The following is a 19,737-nucleotide window of genomic DNA, read 5'->3' on the forward strand; positions in this document are numbered from 1 at the left end:
CGACAAATCCCTCTCTCTCTTTCTCTCTCTCTCTTACTCTCTTATCGGTTATAAATTACAAAATAACGAGCTATCGAATACACCGAATAATGCGTTTGCCGCGACGCGTTTTCGCATATCTCTCCTCCGTAATCGGCAATCATCTCTCGTGATCGCGGTATAATCAATCGCGCGCGTTTATCCAACACACACTCGTCGTCTTCCCTCACACTTCTCCGAGCTAGATATACTTCAACCTTTTATCATTTTTCGTTAGATACTCATCTTGTTCGAGCGAGCCTCTTTCAATGGACGCGAATCTTCGAGTCGTCTTTTTTTTTTCAATACCGACGTATATATCTCGTCAACCCTTTGCGCTCGGATATGTATGTGATTTGTATTTTTCTTTTCAATTGCGAAATACATCGTCTTGAGAGCATGATGGTATTATTATTTTCTTTTTTTTTAAGAAAAAGACCAAAAAGTTGTAAGCGCATAAGAGAGAAATATATAATATACATCTATATATAGTTATTATTTTTTTTTTTTTTAATAATATGTGAACGTAATCAGACATTTTGTTTTGTAATATCTGAGATACCATCGATGTTCTTGTTCGCGCGAAGAAAGATCTAAAATCTTTCGTCCGTTTCATTACTCTTCAAAATGCAAGTGTAAGGCCTCGATTCGATTTTACAACTTAGATTATATTATACTTTCTAATCTTTCGTAAAATCACATTTCGTCGCAGTGGCTTGTTAGCTATGTAGCATTAAATCCAAAATGCACGGCATTACGTGATATCGATCGCCGGGCTCTCTTTTCCACCCGATAATCTACGTTAATACGTGAAGTAGGACTCAAGTGAAAGAAAGAGCGCAAAGGGTTAAAGAGAGCGAAAACTCGTACGGATTGGCCTGGCAATTAATATCTTCCTTTCGCCTGTTCTCTCTCTCTCTCTCTCTCTCTCTCGCGTATTATTTCTTTCTTATTAGTCCTTTCGCGCATGTATTTCGATATATCATAATTGTGTTCGCAAAGTCTCAATATCGCAGAGTGATATTTCTAACGTAGTTCTCTCCGTAGTCGTTTTTCCATAGAAAAATAAAGAACGTGCTGGCGCGATCACGACTTGACGATCGATGACGACGATGACGGTCAAGCGACGACGACGGATGGGATCGATCGGTTCGCCCGAGCGCGCCATTATCGTAGTCCACTGTTAAGTGGCAGCTGTTTTTTTTTCTCTCTCTCTCTCTTTTAAGTAACTTCCACACATTTTCTGTTAACTGCGGATGCGTGTAATAAATGCCCAGTGATACAACGGGGGAGGAAGAGTTAATTGTGAAAAACTCATTTGGCGAAAAGCTGCTCTAACGATTCCCGTTACAACTGTCGTTCGTTGCTTTCTGTCTATTTCTTGTTTTTATTTTTGTTACACAATTTATATCTGTTTTTAAAATTAATTCACACATACACTTCTATAATACTGCAACTAATGCAACGACGACAGAAAGAGACAAATCACAATATAACGCGAATAATGTCCAAGAGAATATTCTCAAAGAGAAAATTATCAGCCGCGACAGTTATTACAACTCTTCACGAGCTCGTTCAGCCATTTCGGAAAACGCCATTCCGCTTGAAATCCGTCTTTGATCTACGAATCGTCGCGAGATCTTCTCTCAATACGTTCTTCTTTTGCAGCTTTCCGCCATCGAGATAAGCGAGAGAGGTGAATTGCATTGGGAGAAAAGGAAAAGGGGAGTGCGACAGAGAGAGGGAGAGGGAGGTGAATTCGGGATGTGTTTTTCGGATACGGTTTTGTGTGTATGTGTAGAGAAGCGCCGGGATCTCTCTTTGTAGAGGAGCACGAAAAATCGGGACGAGACCTATGTATGTAAAACGCGCTACTGATTACTACAGCTTGTGACTCGACCAACAGGAAGGCACTTGGGCAAATTACGTGCCGAGTTGGCCGCCGTTTCTAACACCACTTCCATCCACCCATGCTTCTCCTTTTTTTCGTCTGCGTTCTCTTTTTCTCCTTCTCTCTGTCTATCCCTAGGCAACTTTTTCGTCTTACAGGAGAGACAGATGGTCGATTCGAGTTCTCTTCTCGCCTCTCTCGAATTTTCATCTACAGGCTTAACTCTATGATATGTTCTTGTTTGTATATATATGTATATAAGATTATTACTTAACAATCATACTCTCCGATCGCTCATTCTTACGTTCACTTCTTCTTTTTCATTTGCTCTTCCATTCTCTCGAGTTTTTTCTTTCTTTCTTTCTCTCTCGCACTCGCTCACACACACACACACATACACACACACACACACATACTCTCTCTCTCTCTCTCTCTCACACACACACACACTCTCTCTCTCTCTCTCTCTTTCTCTCTTTCATCATCCTCACATCCTCGCCTAGGACACTAGACTCTCCTTAACAAGATACAATAGTTAAATGTGCGCGCGCTCGTGTTTCGCGCAACGCGCCAATGATAAAACATAAATATACGCTTCTTAGGGCACCTTTGGTATTAAGCTTGATGTACTCATCTTCGCTTCGCTCGTGTTTCGTTTCGGTGTGTAGAATATATACGCAACTTCCCTTGTCGGAGCCACCACCAAGGTTCGCACCGCGCCGCTAAAGCACATATTAATTGATGAGCTTGATTCCTGCATAAAGCTAACATTTTTAAGAGATTGCTCCTTCAATTGTATGTATGAACAGTTTCGGAAAGCTCAAGCTCGATATGTATACGTTTTTTTTGTTTTTTTTGTTTTTTTTCTAATAAGACTCTTTTTCAGAGATTCTTCTTCCGAGACAATAAGTTCTCACAATTTTCATAAGTGCACCGCGGATACGTCCCGGAGTGGCATCGCGGCGTTTGATATGTGACGAAAGAATCTCCGCATTAAAGAGTATATGTTTTTTTGTTTGTGTATCGCAGTGTGTATACGTGTGTGTGTAGTAAACTGTTGAAGAGTGCCTGTCTTCTTTACATATGTATACAAGAAACGAAATCCACTTCGCCATTTTGCCTTCTCCTCTTTGTTCTCCCTTTTCGCTAAACCCCCCTCCCTTTCTTTCGCTTCGTCGTCGTCGATCGCGATCAAAGACACGGTGAAAATAAATAGTAGTAGGTAAAAGGTAGAGGTACGCGAATCGATAAGTTAAGTTCGTTAAAAAATATATATACCTAGGAATATTACGTGATTACATTGGGCCCCCCGCTGGAGTCGCGCGAACCAACACGCCTCCGCTTTCTGCAACGTCGTATAGAATTTACAAGAATTTGCCTACCGCTGTGTGTTCCTTGCGAGCGGAAAGGTGATCGAGATTTCCCGCCCTTCCACTCGCGCACGCAATTTCTTGCGTGTCTGTTTCTTTTTCCTCTTTTTTTTCTTGTGTGTGTTCGTGTGTATATATGTGTCTCTCTCTTTTTCTCTACGTGCTCTCCTCTTGCGTTCCGCTCCTCTCTCGACCTTCTTTCGAGCTCCCGCCGACGAATCCTCGACTTCTCGCGAGTGCGCGGCTTCCTGCATGGCCTCTTCCCTCATGTCTCATTTTCCGGTAGATATCCTGTCCGACGAGAGCGCGTCCTGCCCGTCTCCTCGGTTCCCGGTCGATTCTCTTGCCGTTTTACATGCCGTTGATATCGATCTTAAGGTTGGCCGTTTTCTTGTCTCTTTGATCCCTGAAAGATTCGACGTGACCGATTAGCATTGATTACCGTGATACAAGGCGTAGTACGTCTAAGATGCAGAACGTACAAAAAATAAATGCCTAATTGCAGCGAGATGATTATTTTCGTTAAATCGCGTATTGTATTTTCGTCGTTAATCAATCTTTCCGAATGATCCTATGCTCTCCCAACACATTAACAAACGTATTTTTAACAATACACACATAAGAAACCAGTTTCTACATCATCTCTCTCTTTTGTGTTTTATACATTATATTCATATAATGGCTAGAGATAAGTGTTAATTAGAATTTATACATAATAAAGATTATATTCAACGTATCAACATTCTCGTTTGGTTCCATGTGACCTTTTTGTCACTGTTGATTGAACATCTAAGAAACTCTCTTTCTTTCTACTCTTCCGAATTTATTTATTTGTCTAATTTACTCTGGAAAGTAAGTGCAACGATACAAACGATAAAAACAGTAGAAATTTAAGGATTAAGGATGAAACCTAGTTCTAAACAAGACAAAAGTTCTCGTAAGACAAAAGACACGAGTATCAAAAGGCGAGTCGTTCCGCGAACAAGGTTCAACAGTCCGTCTTGGCTACTCATAACGAATTTTTTACTCCCAGTGCTCAATAAGTCACACGCGGTGACAGCTTGAAGAAAGACTTGCTCGAGTGTCGGTTCGTGGATGAAAGGACAACCTACATTTGTCTTGTTACCGAATAAAGAGTGTCCGCGTGAGGCTGAAGAGGCGACACGTCTTGCCATTGAGTAATTTGCGTACCTCATTAAGACGTGACTGCGCTGAAAAGCGCTCTTTCACGGTTTGTTCTCTCGGTTGACGAAAGGGCACATCACACGGTCGAGACCAGGAGAGACAGAGAGAAAATATTTAAGGATATTAGGCGGATAGATTGAATTTTATTCCGTCTCGGAAGTAGGGGAAAAAGTCTCGCGGGAACAAACAGAAATGTTATGAATAAAACGTATTTATATGCGGAGGTAAATTTAAGGACGTGAATAAGAAAAGATAGCTTTCTCATGACGATATTTTTTTACGATCTCCCGAAGCTAAGTCTTCAAATATAAAAGGAAATGATAACGTCATGTATTCAATGTGTATAAAAGTAAAATATTCAGATAAAAACAATAAATATAATATAATGTGTGTTAGATGAATAAAATATATAGATATACTTGAAAAAAGAGAGAGTATGAATTTATGAGCTTAATATTAAAAACAAAAAAACATTTACATTCCACTCTCTTTCTCTCTCAGTTTATCGTAAAGACGAAGAGTCGATTTATATTTTCCTCGTTGCGTGAGATTTGCAACAGCTGAGATTTTCCTGTTTTTCTTTTGCGCAACAATTTCTCACAAAAAGTTCGTAGAATAAAAATCTAAATGTGAGAGACATTTTTCCTGATATTTGTGTATAACAGAGACGAAGAGACAGAGAAATAGAAAGAAATATTTATAGGACGAAACGCGCTTGGAAAAGGCTAAAATTTTAATTCATTCGAATGACCCGCCAGATAGACGATACGTCGCCAGACGTTTCTATAAAACGCGGGGGTGAATTAACGATGACGTGTTCCGTTGTGTTCAGCCCCAAGCGAACTGCATTGATCATTTAATTCAAAAACGACGAGATCGATCCGAGGACAGAACTTCGTTTATAGCGTGACCGGTCGCAACTTTTCGGCATCGCGTATGAATAAACAAGCTGCGACACGGTCGCGGCAACTGCAAGCGACTGCCATATCGATCCGTCGCCGATTTCAAAGGGTAAGGTCGGCCCGCGATTTAAAGTACCCTTTTATAGCGTCCGATCAATTTTTGGCGACACACTTTGCTTCGTCGCGCCAAACCCATTTTCACATTTCGAGTGGATTATCAATTTCATCGAAAAAATATGTCACCTCTCTCTCTCGGGTCTTATTACTATTAGAGTCACTTTCCAGAAATATATGAGACACATGTTGGGTTTATTTCTTTGATATTTCAACACCTTTGAGAATATTACTCATTATCTAATTAGTATTACAGTATCGTATTATTTGATATGATTATTTGATATGATTATTTTTTTTTTTTATACATACAGAGATGTACAGTAATTTTTTTTTTGAAAGATAATGCAATATCGTTCTTGATGTGTGTATTGCATATACATCGAGAATGTCATGCACGAATAATATCGCAGCTGTCATATATAAGCTTAATCGAAACATACTGTAATTCGACTTTGCCAACTTCGTGTGCCGCAGCTTATATGTAATTACTTAGTAAATCAATTAGTTCTACCCTTTTTGGCAGCCGGATAACCTATTAGTCGCGAACTTGGTTCAGCCCTTAAATTACGGAAGTGAAATCGATCCTTTAATGATCACAGACGAGTCTTCATTGGACAGTCTTGATTAAAAGCGGAACCTCAGGATCATCGTTTTGTCTTTTACTTCTTTTTGTTTTCATTTTTTTACCTTATGTCACTTTTTNTTCTGCATTTTTTTTTTTTTTTTTTTTTTTGAAATTCATTTTACGAATTGTTAAATTAAAAAGAAACTAAAGATTTTTAAATATCCTAGAAATTTAGTTCCAATAAAGAAATCGTTAACAATAAAATTGATGTACTTTGCACAGCCAATTGTTTCCCAAGCGTGTACTACAGCCAATTAGTCAAATTGCTACAAGGTTGGGATGGTGCATATAGTGCTCGATGTATCTCTATAACACAATTACGTAACGAACACAGAGATTTAATGTAGCAGAAATTAACATATACAGAATGGGGGAAGAAAAAAACTGATTTCATACGAAGAAAAATTACGTAAGAACGAGCAGCTGGATGTGTGAACAAGGTATTAAATAGAGAAAAAATATACAAAGAGAACACAGAGAAGAGAGAGAAACCAGGGATTTCAGAGAATTGAAAGCGATATAATCTAGATGAATTCAATTTTCAATATTACAGACGGGAAAAAAATGTATCTTGTTATCAAGTATCGCGTTCCCATTATCGTGAGTAAACAGATATCATTTTTCTCTCGTCCGTAACGTTGAAATCCGAACTATTTCGTATTACACCGATTTCAGTCGCTGTTTAGGACTGTGTGCGGAAATTTATAAAAGGAAAGAACTTATATTTAAAAACAATTTAAAAAAATGAAGAAAGGAAAAAAAAAGATGGGTGGTTTCATATCGCTGGCCGGCTTCTGCGCGATAAGAGGGTTATAACAACGGCTAATTGGGCATTGGCTTTGGCGCGTGAGTGCGCACCATCCGTTTGGATGTGAGTTTCTAAACACAACAGCCGGCGTCGGTCCTTCGACCGGATTTAATTGGCCTTCAAAGGTGGACAGCCCGTCTGTCGCCTCGAGGCGCGCACGTTACACGCGTTCGAGAGCAAAACCGCGCGAGTAGATCGAATAATGACCGTGTAATTGGATCCAAGATCCTGAGTGAGGCCTAACGCGTTTTAGTGCGATGGCAAAAGCAAAAGCTCGAAACCGATCATTTCGGCGATGTTGATTTTCGACGCTATGCGGTAATAAAAAAAAATATATGTGATTTCCGCCAATTTCTCATCAAAATATTATCTTTTTCCACTGTAGCATCAAAATCCAAACATCATCGAAATTATATATCGGTTTCAATTTGGACACGAAAACGCACAGCTGTGTTCGAATGTTATTATTACAAATAAAACAAAGGTTTTTAATATGTATAAATCTTTTAAATTACCTATCTTACTATTATATGTATATTAACGTTATATATATTTTTTTTCAAATTGTATTTATATAGTTTTGTGATTTTATATAGGTTTTGTAAATTTTCGGCTTATTTCAAAGTTTGTAAAAAATGAATTATATACCTTTACGATGATGTAATATAAAAAAGGAATATTAAAACTATTTCTTTTTTTTATGTTTGCCAAGATGTTATTACAGCAAATTACATTCTTTATCAAAGACACTTTAAATCTCAAAGTGGTAACTGTAACCATTATCAGTATACGTCGAATAAAACAATCTCAGCAAGAAACTGTACAATATATGAATAAATATATTATAATGTCGAAAGCACAGCCCTACGTATTCACTGTAATCGTATCCTCGCAGAGGCGGCTCTACTGTTAGGCGAACCATTCAGAGTCTCTTTGTATAATATATGCAAGAGAGTCTCGTGCTAAACCACAGTAAACACTTGTGCTCGAAGGTTTAGGCGCGCAAACGAGAACCCTGAGTGTTCGAGACCTCAAGCATTCTGCGCAAGTGTCACATATGACCGCAGCAAACGATTCTCATCGAGGTTCCCGGCGTGTGCGAGTAATGTCTTCGCCGAAACCCTCGCACATATGCTCTCTTCGTCCGTAGTTTTTGTCCTACAAACAGTTCGATAATTCGGAAAAAAGTCCTTCATGTAGGGACAAAATCTACATTTGGTTATGTATGAGTAAATACAATTGTGTATAACCAGATATAACTAAACATAGAATTTGTTCACATAAAAGATATTTTTCCTGAGAAGGGAAACGAAAATTTTGAAGGATTTTCTCGTGAGGAGAAACTCGCGCGAACCGCGCTCGCCTATTTCAGACAGAGCCGCCCCCACGCGTTCTTCGCTGCGTCTATCGTAGCATAAAGTGGAACCTACTTCGATCCAGAGATTTGTAAAGCCCACCTCGGCCATTTTTGACTTTGCATATTCGATTCGTATCGCTCCCCGGTCGGAGGAGAGGAGAAAGGATCCTTGGAGAGTGGCCATCGCCTGGGCCGCGTAGCGAACGTCTTGGTATTCGACAAAGGCCACTGGCGACCCTCCCTTCGTGTGCATACGAAGCCGGGAGAAACCAGGAAAACTGTGCACAAATAAGAGAAGCGTACAATACGTGCTCTAGTTAGTCGTAAAGACAGTACGTTTGGCAAGAGGGCAAGAGGGTTTTGGCAGGGGTCTTGGTTACTTGGTTTCGCCAATGATGATGTCGGTGACGTTAGACAGTGCCGATGTACAGGGTGAGTACACGGAAGGGATGCAAGCTCAGGATCGAATATGGATCGTTAGTAAGAGCAACTTGTTCTAAGCTCGTAGTTTGGAAAAAATTTGTTTTGTATTCAATTATTAATTTATTTTGCAATAAGTAGTTGTTTTCTTTTGGAATATCTCAAAAATATAATTAAAATTTTTTTAAACACATTAATTACATTTTTACTACATTAATATAGTGGTGATGTTTACTCTATTCTGACCGTGAAAATTATTACTTCAGTTTTTACATTGTCCGTTTTTGTTGTGCGTTAGCCTTAGCCAAATTTGACTTCACACAGTGTTATTGATGAGTCGCCGCTATTCGGTCGTTTGTTTGCGACACCGAGACACAACCCTTCGTGCAACCCCACCGTCAGCACACCGACAATTAGTAAACGGCACTAAGTCGCATGGTACGGGTACTAGTACAGGTGCGTCTCTTCCACTATGTATACGTCCTACGATCTACGACGGTGGCAAATGATTAGCGGATGTCGGTGATGTTTGGAGGCGGTGCTGTTAGTACAAAGCAAATTTTGACGTTTACGGCGATCTTGCGCGATTATTACTTCGATAATTATTATGCGCACCTCGCGGGCGGAAAGGAGAAAGTTAGGGATATCTTTCATCTGTTACCCTTCTCGGCGTCGATTACTATGGTCATTGATCTAATGCGTTTATTTACTTCTGTTCGCAGATTCGCCACGAAGCGAAATGTAAATCAGGATCTCTACACCTAGATTCCCAAGCGGACCGAAGTTTATGCAGATTTGTCATGAATTTGTGAGCTTATAATTTGAAGAAAATTGCACGAAATTTTGTTAAGAGGCTGATCTTTTTCTCAGAAAATCGTTATTCTGCAATCTTTAGTTGGATAATTATAAAAGTTTTTTAATCTGAAGGAACAAAAACCATCATTCTTTGCAATCTTTTGAGATCGAAAAGAGATTAAATATCGTAATATTGTAATTACATAGACGTCGGTTAATTAATCGATCAAAGATCTTAAATCACGCTAAAATTTAAATTTCACAGAAAATCCGACGAGAAAAAATAAGAAATACGTTTACGAAAATTGATTTCCGCTTAATTTTTTAATATGTAATCGAAATGTGATAATTTTTAAAACTGTTTTTTGATAAATGATTTAATGGATTTTGCGTTTATAAATTTCTGGAATAAAACGCGTACGCAGAATTTTCAAGCATTTAATTTTTTATAAATGTTTCATGACTTTTACTCTAGTTATCATCTGTCACTCGCAAGGTGATAAGATTTTTTCCACACAATCCTGTCACAATGCATTGTTAGGTCAAAATTCCCTTTTGTCGCGAAGTTTCTTTATTTGAACAAAACGACTGTTGCCTCCCTGCTCTCGGGCTTACCAACGCGCAATAATTACGCGTACAAGAACAATGGCCAAATTACACGCAACATACAAGCGCACAATGTACTCACGTCGCCAGCCAACAAAATTCCGTCGAATACGTTCTCTCGCGTGCCACCGAAAATTGCAGAATGCGCAGCGCGCGCTTCTCGCACGTGCAAACGCGTGTAATTAACTCAGGCACCCACTTACGAATTCATACTGTAGAACTCCGGGGTTTGCGGGATAATGAGATTTCGCGGACTAATTATACGGGGGAGCGTAGAAGGGTTTCTCTATTGGTGGCGGAACTTGCGAGACAGTCGCGCGCAGACTTCCGTCAGCTGCGAAACTCGAAAAGAGTGGAGAGGCGCGTGTCTTCTAGTTGCTATTCGTGTGTCAAAGGAATTGTTACCTTGAGATTCTTAGTAATTTTCTTTCAGTTATCTATTTTCTTATTCTGATTTTTTAAAGCTCCGATAGTGGTAAGGCCAGAACGAGTATTTAGTGTGTTCGAATTTTCGTAATGTTTATTTTTTTCGCAATCTAATTGTTAGATTAATGACAAGAGTATTCGACGCCGCATCAAAAACAAAGCCGTTACTTTCAATTGAACAACTGTCTAAGAACTTTATTTATAATCTTGCAGTGCAATCTCTCTCTTTCTCTCTTTCTCTCTCTCCCTCTCTGCAAAATTAATTTGCGCAACTCGTTCTTTCGCATAGACGATCATACTTCATGATGGCAAATACATGATCGGGGTTCACGCTATTAATCAGGGGTTAATGAACCACTCCATATCTTCGATTTTCTCTTTCAGTTTTCGCTTCGTGATACTCTCTCTCTCTCTCTCTCTCTCTCTTCGCGCAAGTAAAATATGCACGCGCGGTAACAACGAGCATTAACCACGGCGAGTAATACCGCGACTCAACGTAGACGTTTGATATCGAAAGAGTCCGTAATTCCCGACGCAATGATTCACGACGGCGTACCGGAGGTGTGTTCGAGATCGTGGGAAGGTTCCGCATGACGGGGCACGTGAAAATAATTTATTACGCGAGAGCGCAACCGTAATGCCCGGCCGGATAACATATTTTAACTCCGCCGTTTGTTGGATAGCTTGCACTTAGGCAAGCAAGTCTAATTGCGAGTATCTCCGGCCGCAATTAGCGGTTCGCCGTGTTTAGTTTGCTATTTTGCGTTTCACGTTCCCTGTGTGACTCGCAAGATTCTCGGCCAATCAAGATCGCGCAAATCACGTTACCACAATAATCTGAAGCATCTGCCTCGCAAATTTTTTTTTTTTTTTTTTTTTTTTTGTACCGACTTTTTAACCATTTTTAATTATTTTATTTACGAGCTGGAATAAATTAATGTTTGTTTATAACGGCGATAAGAACGTTACGCGTATGTCATTTACAATCGACGTGTACTTCCTGTTTCGCGGCAACAGCTGCGTTTTAAAAGCTTCAACGAGGAAGTCCTTGAACGCGCGTATCCTTACTGTCAGTTACATAATGATTGCATGTATCAACAAAAGCGTAACGCAAAGTTCCGATCTCTGTAGTTTCCCTGGAATTTATTCGCGAGTGGTTTAACTTGAAGATTACTATAATTACAGAAAATTAATTTTTTACAGCTAAAACATTATGAAACTCTACTTAATTGCCAGATGCTGATTTAAGAATTCTAAACTTCTTCTTGTTGTTTGAAAGTCAACCAATCTATATGTTATTTAAATAATTTTAATAATATTATTTAAATCTAAATTTACTAATAATTTACTTTAATGACATCATTTAAATGTCAAAGAGTCTCTCAGTTTCAATATCTGATAACTGAATCTCACACAAAATAAAGACTGTAATGTGTGTGTATATGTGATCGTAAATGGCTTTGACATTTTAGATCGCCATAATTTTTTGCTCTGGTAAAGATCATAAATACACCGCGACATCGCGGCATTACCACCACGTGGCGTACTGATAAGACCCACGTGTATCGGTACCCGTATCGCATTTGGCACGCATGTAACTCCAGCATTGCGCACATGCAGGTGCAAACATAATTTTTTACACAACAAGTTATTATTGTCATTATTATAATGACTAATTCGTATCTGATGTTTTTGCAGAGAAATCTTCCTTATAAACATCTATTATAAGATCCATTATAAAAAATGTGGATGTTGATCTTACACTTGAAAAATCGGATGTAAATTACTTTTCTACAGAATACCTTGGTTCACGTCTAAATTTTCATTTTTTAATTTTCTTTCGCATTTTCCTGTAAATACGTAAAAAATACTCCTGTATTCAAAATCACAAAAAAAAGAAAGATTATTGGAGAAACTTAGAAATAAATTGAATGACATGACTCGTGCGTATTATTCCTGCGAATTTCTACTCCTTCGCCGATAACGCACTTTTGCGCTGCATTTTAAAAACCGCCCTCAGAATCTCGATAATCGCCGCACACATGTGGGCGATAATATATAAATACAATAAATCGATAAACCGGACATGACTATATTTTAGTCGCTCGCAATTATCGGCTAAAACAATAACAATGTACAAATGAATTAACACAATCGTGGTGCCTGACCTGCTGAAGATGTCCTTAAGCTCGTGCTCGGACACGAATTGGCCCAGGTTCGCCACGAAGAGGGTGGAGCACTGCGCATTGCTGACGGCTATGTTCGGCTGTGACGAGGGTGACCCGACCGGTGACGCTAGTGCTGGCGACGGTAGAAAATGAGGCAGCGACGCGTGTATCGACGTCAGCGTTGTAGGATGCGGCAGGGACATAGGCGCCTGGAAATTATAAATACTTTCGTCACCTCGATGCTCTTCGTCTAGCTGTGAATTCTGCATGTGTGTAGTCGGTCCGCACGCAGATCGGCGTGTTTACGTCAATCTATCAACCTTACTCTGCGTCTGTTACTTCGACAAAAAATTGTGCATTTTCATACGACAAAACCACGTTTAAAGGTCATTCTTGCGCGACTATAAGAAGAAATGATCTTAATCGATGGAAGCGTGTGTTGATAAAAATAAAAAACTTACATGGAAAAAATTTTTTTTCTAATTTAATTTTAACTTTTATAGAACCTATTGTAGATGAATGCAAAAGTTTTTATCAATTTTGTGTTAAAAAAAAATGGGCCAAGTAATTTTATTAAAAACGATTTATTCATTCCATGCACCAAGTAATCCCCGTTGTTTTCTATTATCTTTTGCTCGTTGTACTTGGTGAAATGAATAAATCGTTTTTAATGAAATTACTTGGTCCATTTTTCTATCACGAAATTCTATCATCAAAAAAACTCTTGCACTCGCTCGATATTTATTATCTTTGTTATTAAAATTGCATGGACGTCACGAAACGTTCAAGGGAAATTTACGAGTTGCGGTGAGTTTTGTTCTGCAAAATTTGTTTTGTAAAGTAAAAATACGTCTCTCTCTCTCTTAGAGAGATGTGTTCGGTTTGTGTTCGAATACTATTCGTGTTTGTATAATAAATCACCACTGCGCAGTAATGTTTTCTTTAGATGATGGAGTTAAATTGCATTATTGCAAGTCACTGTAAAAGATAGTCGACTTACTGCTTTGAATTGTAAATGAGAAACATGAACATTTAACTTTTTGCTCGGTTTTCAGACCTTATCCTTCGATACAAAGTTATTACGTGCGCGCGCGCGCGCGCGCACACACACACATATACTACTAGTGTGTTTTTTATTAAAATCGAGCGAAAATATATACATACTTAATATATTGTTTGACAAATTAAATTTATTATGATCTGTAATAATATAATCAGCTGATCATTAATATAACAAAAAATCTAGAACAATATAAGCTCTCGAATTCGTGAAATCAATAAATAAAAAGAATCAAAAGAAGTTAAAAAGACACTGGTAGCTACAAGTAAAACTTGTAGAAAATATCGTCAACATGAAAGAAATGACTTCGAGTCATTTGCATCGAGTACCGCTGTTCGACTTGCATCAAAGCGCTGATAAATTCATCGCCATTCTTGGTTTTCAAACCGAAGTCGCTCGAGAACGCATTTAATCGACCTGCTTCGCAAAAGATATCGGACTCAATAAAGTCCGAGATGTTATTGCTATTCGATTCTCGGTTCGTTATTCCTTAAGTGGATACCTCGAGATTCGCTCCCCTTTTACTTCCGTTAAAAGAACGGGCGTGATGCGTAGGAGAAAAAGAAAATAATAGCGCGGCAGTCTGGGCTCGAGAGTCTTCGATTTATCAAACGCTCAATGCAACGGATTTTCTCTCTTTCTCTCTCTCCCTCTCTCTCTCTCTCTTCCGTACTTATCACCGCAGATAAATTCGAGGAATATCGGAATCCTCTCGATTTTAGTAATAGGGATGATTTGTGTTCGAGATTTAGCACGAGCCTGCAAAATTGGCTTACTACGAAAGCCCAATCGCTTCCAGACATTTTCTCCGCGTTTTTGAATTTCGTCAGATTGATAGTTTCCAATAAAGTATCAATATCGTCTGTAATCGTTTCTGTTCATAAAATTATTTTTAGTAATGTGCGAAGTTTTTGCGTAAAACTCGAGAAGTATCAAAATATATTTGTAGAAATATACTACAGACTCTCCGTTAAACTTGATTTCAATATCAACGATCCATCCGAAGAACTACTTTTTGAGACAACTTTTTTTACTTTACATATTTTTTTCAATATATCTCATCTCTAATTAATTGATTGTTTTTTTAGATTATCGTTAGTTTTTACATGCGAGAAAACAGATATTGACTTATTACCGCAAAAAGACACAAATGACATCGCATAACGCGATGTCCACGTCGCGATAATAAAGTAATACCGCGTAATATTGCAAATTGCAAGGTACCGATAAGATATAGATTGTATCATCGTTCGCGTATGTAAATCGTGATTACGCGCGGCCGTACTATTTATCATCGAGGGAATCGGTAAATAGTTTGCCATCAGATTTGGCATTAATGCGCGATAAAGGTACCCGTATGAACCTGGCACAAGTTTATGCGATATTAAAAATCAATAGACCGTGCGGTTCGGCAGATTGGTACCACACCGTTCGTGCCACCAGATATCGTAAAGAGGGTATCATTGAAAGTATTACGGATAGTGTAGCGAGAAGTTTTCACAATATTTCGAATAAACCTTACGAAACATTTCGCAGATATTATTTTGAAAAAATAAAAATATTCTCTTAACAAGTACGTAATTTACATCTTAAAAATAGATAAAACGAGATTCCGAATGAAAAGAAAAGAAAAATCCAAGAGAAATGAGTGATGCTCTTGTTTAGTGTTTCTTTTCATTGAATTTTTCACGAGCTCTTAAATTACAACTGCTAATTTTCTAACGTGTTGCTTATCTGTATTACTTACGATTGCGACTTACACCTCATATATCTTCATTAATAACCGCGAAGGTAACTGTGTCTTAGTAGCGACCGTTTTACGAGCCTAATAATATCTATCTAGCGAAGTTCTAAACAGTATTTCTCAACTTTCTCGATAAAATTAACTGAAACACAAAAAATACGGATGCGACCGGACCAAAATGTCGCGTCACAGAAAAAGTAAGCCATGGATTTATTAACGTCAGTCCGCAGCGGCCATAATTAATCCACGTCGCGGAGAAACTTTAGAGGGCATCCCAATAGTTTCGTAACTCCGCGCGATTCGGGGCTTGCGTGACATAAATCCACACGACCACATGTTTTCTGTGTAATACGTGAGAACGCGCAGTGCGACAACAAGCTGCACACTATCGATTTATATAGTGATGTACATTATATAATAATAATATTTAGATATGTCGGTTAACAATGTAAGCGTACGTAAAGAGAGAGAGAGAGAGAGAGAGAGAGAGAGAGAATTGATGTTACTTGTATGTACATATGTGATCTATATGATACTATTAGTTATAATTATCCTATAATAATATTGGTTTTTATGTAATTACGGTTATAGAGTAACTTACCATCACCGCAATTCCAATGACAAATATTTGATTTGCAAACTATTGACAAGCAACGTTTCCTCGCAACTAAACCAACCTTTAAAATTACGAATAAAAACTATACAACAAAGTCGCGTATTGTTTCCTTAAATTTAAATTAAAGTTTGATTTTTTACAACTTGATTATATAAAGGTTTCTCAAAAAGTCGATCTCAAATTGATCAAATATTCAAGGATAATGCGGTGATGACCGGCGAGACACCGCCTATTCAAATTCAGAAAAAAAACACATAAGTTTTACCCGACGGGAGAAGACTCAAAGTGCTAGAGGAATCTAACAATTTTTAAAATTCCTAAGAATTTACAAGTCGAGGACTCAAGATGTCGTGTGATCCAAAGGTCCACACGTTATCCTTGAGTTCTCGCGAGTAATCTCCTTGTTACCGTGTAAAGAGTAATCGTGTATAACGATCATGTATATCACTAACGTGCATCGGGGCGCTCGTCGGCGGCTCCAGAGCTTTGTCTGCAGATAGTCAAAGATAGGAACGTACGGGGACCTGAGGATGTAACGCCGGATGCACCAGCGTCGCATGTTGCAGCGTGCCCGGTAATTCGCCAGCCGTAGAGTTCCACGCCAGTGGATGATGCCACAACTCAGGACCGCCGGGGAAGAACGGGCTCCCTAGGTCTGCAATAGAGCACAGGATTAGATAGAAGTCGTTCCCCCGAGTAATTAAACGCGCGGTCGCGGACCGCGCTCTCTCTTGCCCGTCAAGACGTCTACTGTTACTGGCAATGACGGAAATGCGAATATTTTTGTTTTAACGTTATAAATGTTTTGCGTATACATACGGTTTCCAGTTGTATAAAACAACAATTATTATTAAATTAAAAAGAAAAAGAATCAGATAGAAGCAAACGCTGGGTTTTGTGCGCAAAAGTTTTAGTATTTTTAAGTTTCTTTTTAATTTAATGTTAACTCTCGCAGAGAGTCTATACTATTTATTATCTTTTTGTTACTACAATTAATGTTTTTAGTTATATAATCATATACATTTTCATAACAAAATTACTAAACCCAGTGTGGTCACAAAAACATTTTATACATAAAAGTTCAGAATCCAGAATTTCCATCAAATTAATAGTAAAAATTAAACATGTAAATATATTGAAATACTTTTTGAAGAGTGTTCAGTAGACATCCTGCTTATAAATACATATATAAATATCCCATAATTAAGTTCAAGTTATTTTTTTTTATTTTAGCGGCTTTTATGTAAAATTTTACTAAACAGTAATTTTTAATAAAATATATATTAGTATATTACATTTTTTTTAAAGCTTTAGAATGTTCTCACAGATTTTATTTTACATTTTTTGTTACTATTTTTCTGACACAGATATGTTCAGTGTGTCTTTCACACAGAAGCCGCTTTTACTTTACTTCTCTATAACAAATAAAACTAATGATATTATTATTAGGTCACCGAGCCGTGTTATGTACGTTTCATAACAAGACATTTTGAATATCGCATGAAACGTGTTGTGTTCGATATATGAAATGCATCCTGCGACCGCGGGTGTCCCACGCATTTAGCAATAAAATTTTGACAATATTTTGAAGTTTGTTATTTAATGAATAATGATGCATAAAAATATCGCACGCAGAATTATCTCGTCCTATTTGCAATCGAGATCACATGTCCTCGGCGTAAAGAGAAAAAAAAAGGATAACGGAAAGATCATTTATTTTCCGCGTGCTTGAAGAGAAGTAGAAGCAGTTTGATCGACGTTTTGCGAGTCCTGCGCGATTACACGACTGGATTACTATCCGATTTACGAGCTCTTTTTTGCCGGACGGATACGCTCGAAGACGGAAACATTAATTATGATACTCGGAGATTTCGAAGAGTTGGATAACAAGATTAAAAGTATTGCTGAACAAAAGCTCGAACAAGTTAAAGATTTACAATACCACGCTCTGCGATATAATTGATAAAAGTGAAAAAAAACGTTCACGAGCCTTGCGTAAAATTGGAATTGATGCAAGTTTTAATTGTTTTTGTTTGAGTTAAACTATTGTGTCGTCAAGCGCGCCGATTTTATATAGCAATTCTTTTCTTCTATTTGTGGAAAATATATATAAATACTCGCATTTTTATTTTATTCATAAAACATATATTTTTATTACTCAAACCTTATCGATATGTCCGAGAAAAATTTTAGAATATTCCCGCTCCGGCAGGTACTCCGACGCAGAGATTATTCGCGACAATGCCGGTGTAATGGTATGGTATAAGTGCGCGCCATCGAGCGTAATCGCCGACGGAACAGCGTAAAAAAAAAAAAAATTGTTCTTTTCTCGGAAGCCGGCGGCGGATTGCTGGAGAGGGACTTATGATTAGACGTTACAAGCCAATGACAATGGCGAAGCCGAGTGTCTTCCGAGCGATTCGCGAGATGGTCTCGTTTCTAGTGCTGCGTTTCTCGTTATGCAATTCTCATGTATCTACTGTTTACGTCGCATGTCTGTCGCGTTCCAGCGCTTACCTACTTCATTTCCGAGCAAGCCTCATTACACATTGGCTTAATGACGCAGTTTAACTGCATGACTTTTCTGTCGCAACAAAATTCGCAAATGACTTTATTTTGCTTTGCAGCTCGCATCATCGTCGTTGTCGCGTCAATGTCGCGACGAGATCGATGCGAGGTTTTTACGCGCGAATTTTACGCCGAGCCGCGCCTTTTCTTGCGATTTGTCACGAACGTGCAATTACCCGCTACTCTACACAAATTACCGGGGTCGGTTGTGCAACAAGACGCTCTTATTATGCGGCCTCGCGCGAGTGGACATCACAAAAATCTAAATTCGCATCTTCTAGATTGACCGTGCGATACATTTGCACTTTTCGTATCTATCGCACTCAATAACAAATATCATGATTACGCAGTGCGATGATATGCAAGAATGTATAACGGAAAATATAAAGTGTACTTTCAACGATATACGTGCTCGCAATCACTCCGCATTTATGTCGCGAGTATACAATCGCGTATTTCAGTGAACACACATGTCTATAATACAGTGAAAGGAAATTATTTGCGAGCGATACGTAATACAATACTTTCTATTTGTACGTATGTCCGCGCAACCTGATTCCGCGGTTGAATTTAATCGAAATTATATCTTCGCGAAAATGTTTTTAATACTCTCTTATTATAAATTATAATTGTACGTAACAAATTATGACACAATATAAATTCAAGTATACATTATAATTGTATTAATGTAATTAATGCAACAAATTCCGATTAAAACTCGAGTAATTTCAACCGTTTTTTTTTTTATATTCGAGAGAAGCTCTTAAAGTGTGAGCGGAAATAAAGAAACAAATAAATAATAATAATTACATTTACATAACCGCTTAATTGGGCTGTGCTTCCGTTCTGGCATATCCCCAATAATGAAAATCCACCTTCCTTTTCCCCTCCCATCGCATTGTATATTTCCTTGTTATTGTGAATAAATTTACTTTCAAACTTGTTTAAAGGGAATAACTAATTCCGAACGTGGAATCTAATTATGTCTGAAATATCACGCACCGTGTATTCTCATTTGCGAGCCGACGAATTTCCCGGTGCCCCCGCGCGAAAAATCTGCG

At 38.3% G+C, this 19,737-nt stretch overlaps 1 protein-coding gene across 4 annotated transcripts in view; it reads right to left on the bottom strand.

The window, feature by feature from the left end:
* Nucleotides 1-2,321: 2,321 nt before the first annotated feature.
* Nucleotides 2,322-19,737, bottom strand: part of LOC109855017 (protein couch potato-like) — a 70,706-nt gene continuing 53,290 nt past the window's right edge. For 2 of the 4 annotated variants that reach the window (XM_020428778.1, XM_020428768.1), the window contains exons 6-9: nucleotides 16,627-16,763; nucleotides 12,689-12,897; nucleotides 8,347-8,551; nucleotides 2,322-3,685 (exon numbers count right to left, since the gene is read on the bottom strand). In XM_020428778.1, the coding sequence (XP_020284367.1) occupies nucleotides 3,653-3,685; nucleotides 8,347-8,551; nucleotides 12,689-12,897; nucleotides 16,627-16,763 (584 nt within the window). In that variant the 3' untranslated portion in view covers nucleotides 2,322-3,652. The remainder of the gene's footprint in view (nucleotides 3,686-8,346; nucleotides 8,552-12,688; nucleotides 12,898-16,626; nucleotides 16,764-19,737) is intronic. The other 2 variants (XM_020428787.1, XM_020428796.1) reach the window with 2 other exon arrangements.

Source organism: Pseudomyrmex gracilis, unplaced genomic scaffold, assembly GCF_002006095.1.
Source record: "Pseudomyrmex gracilis isolate BER0280 unplaced genomic scaffold, ASM200609v1 scaffold_3, whole genome shotgun sequence".
Taxonomy (NCBI): domain Eukaryota; kingdom Metazoa; phylum Arthropoda; class Insecta; order Hymenoptera; family Formicidae; genus Pseudomyrmex; species Pseudomyrmex gracilis.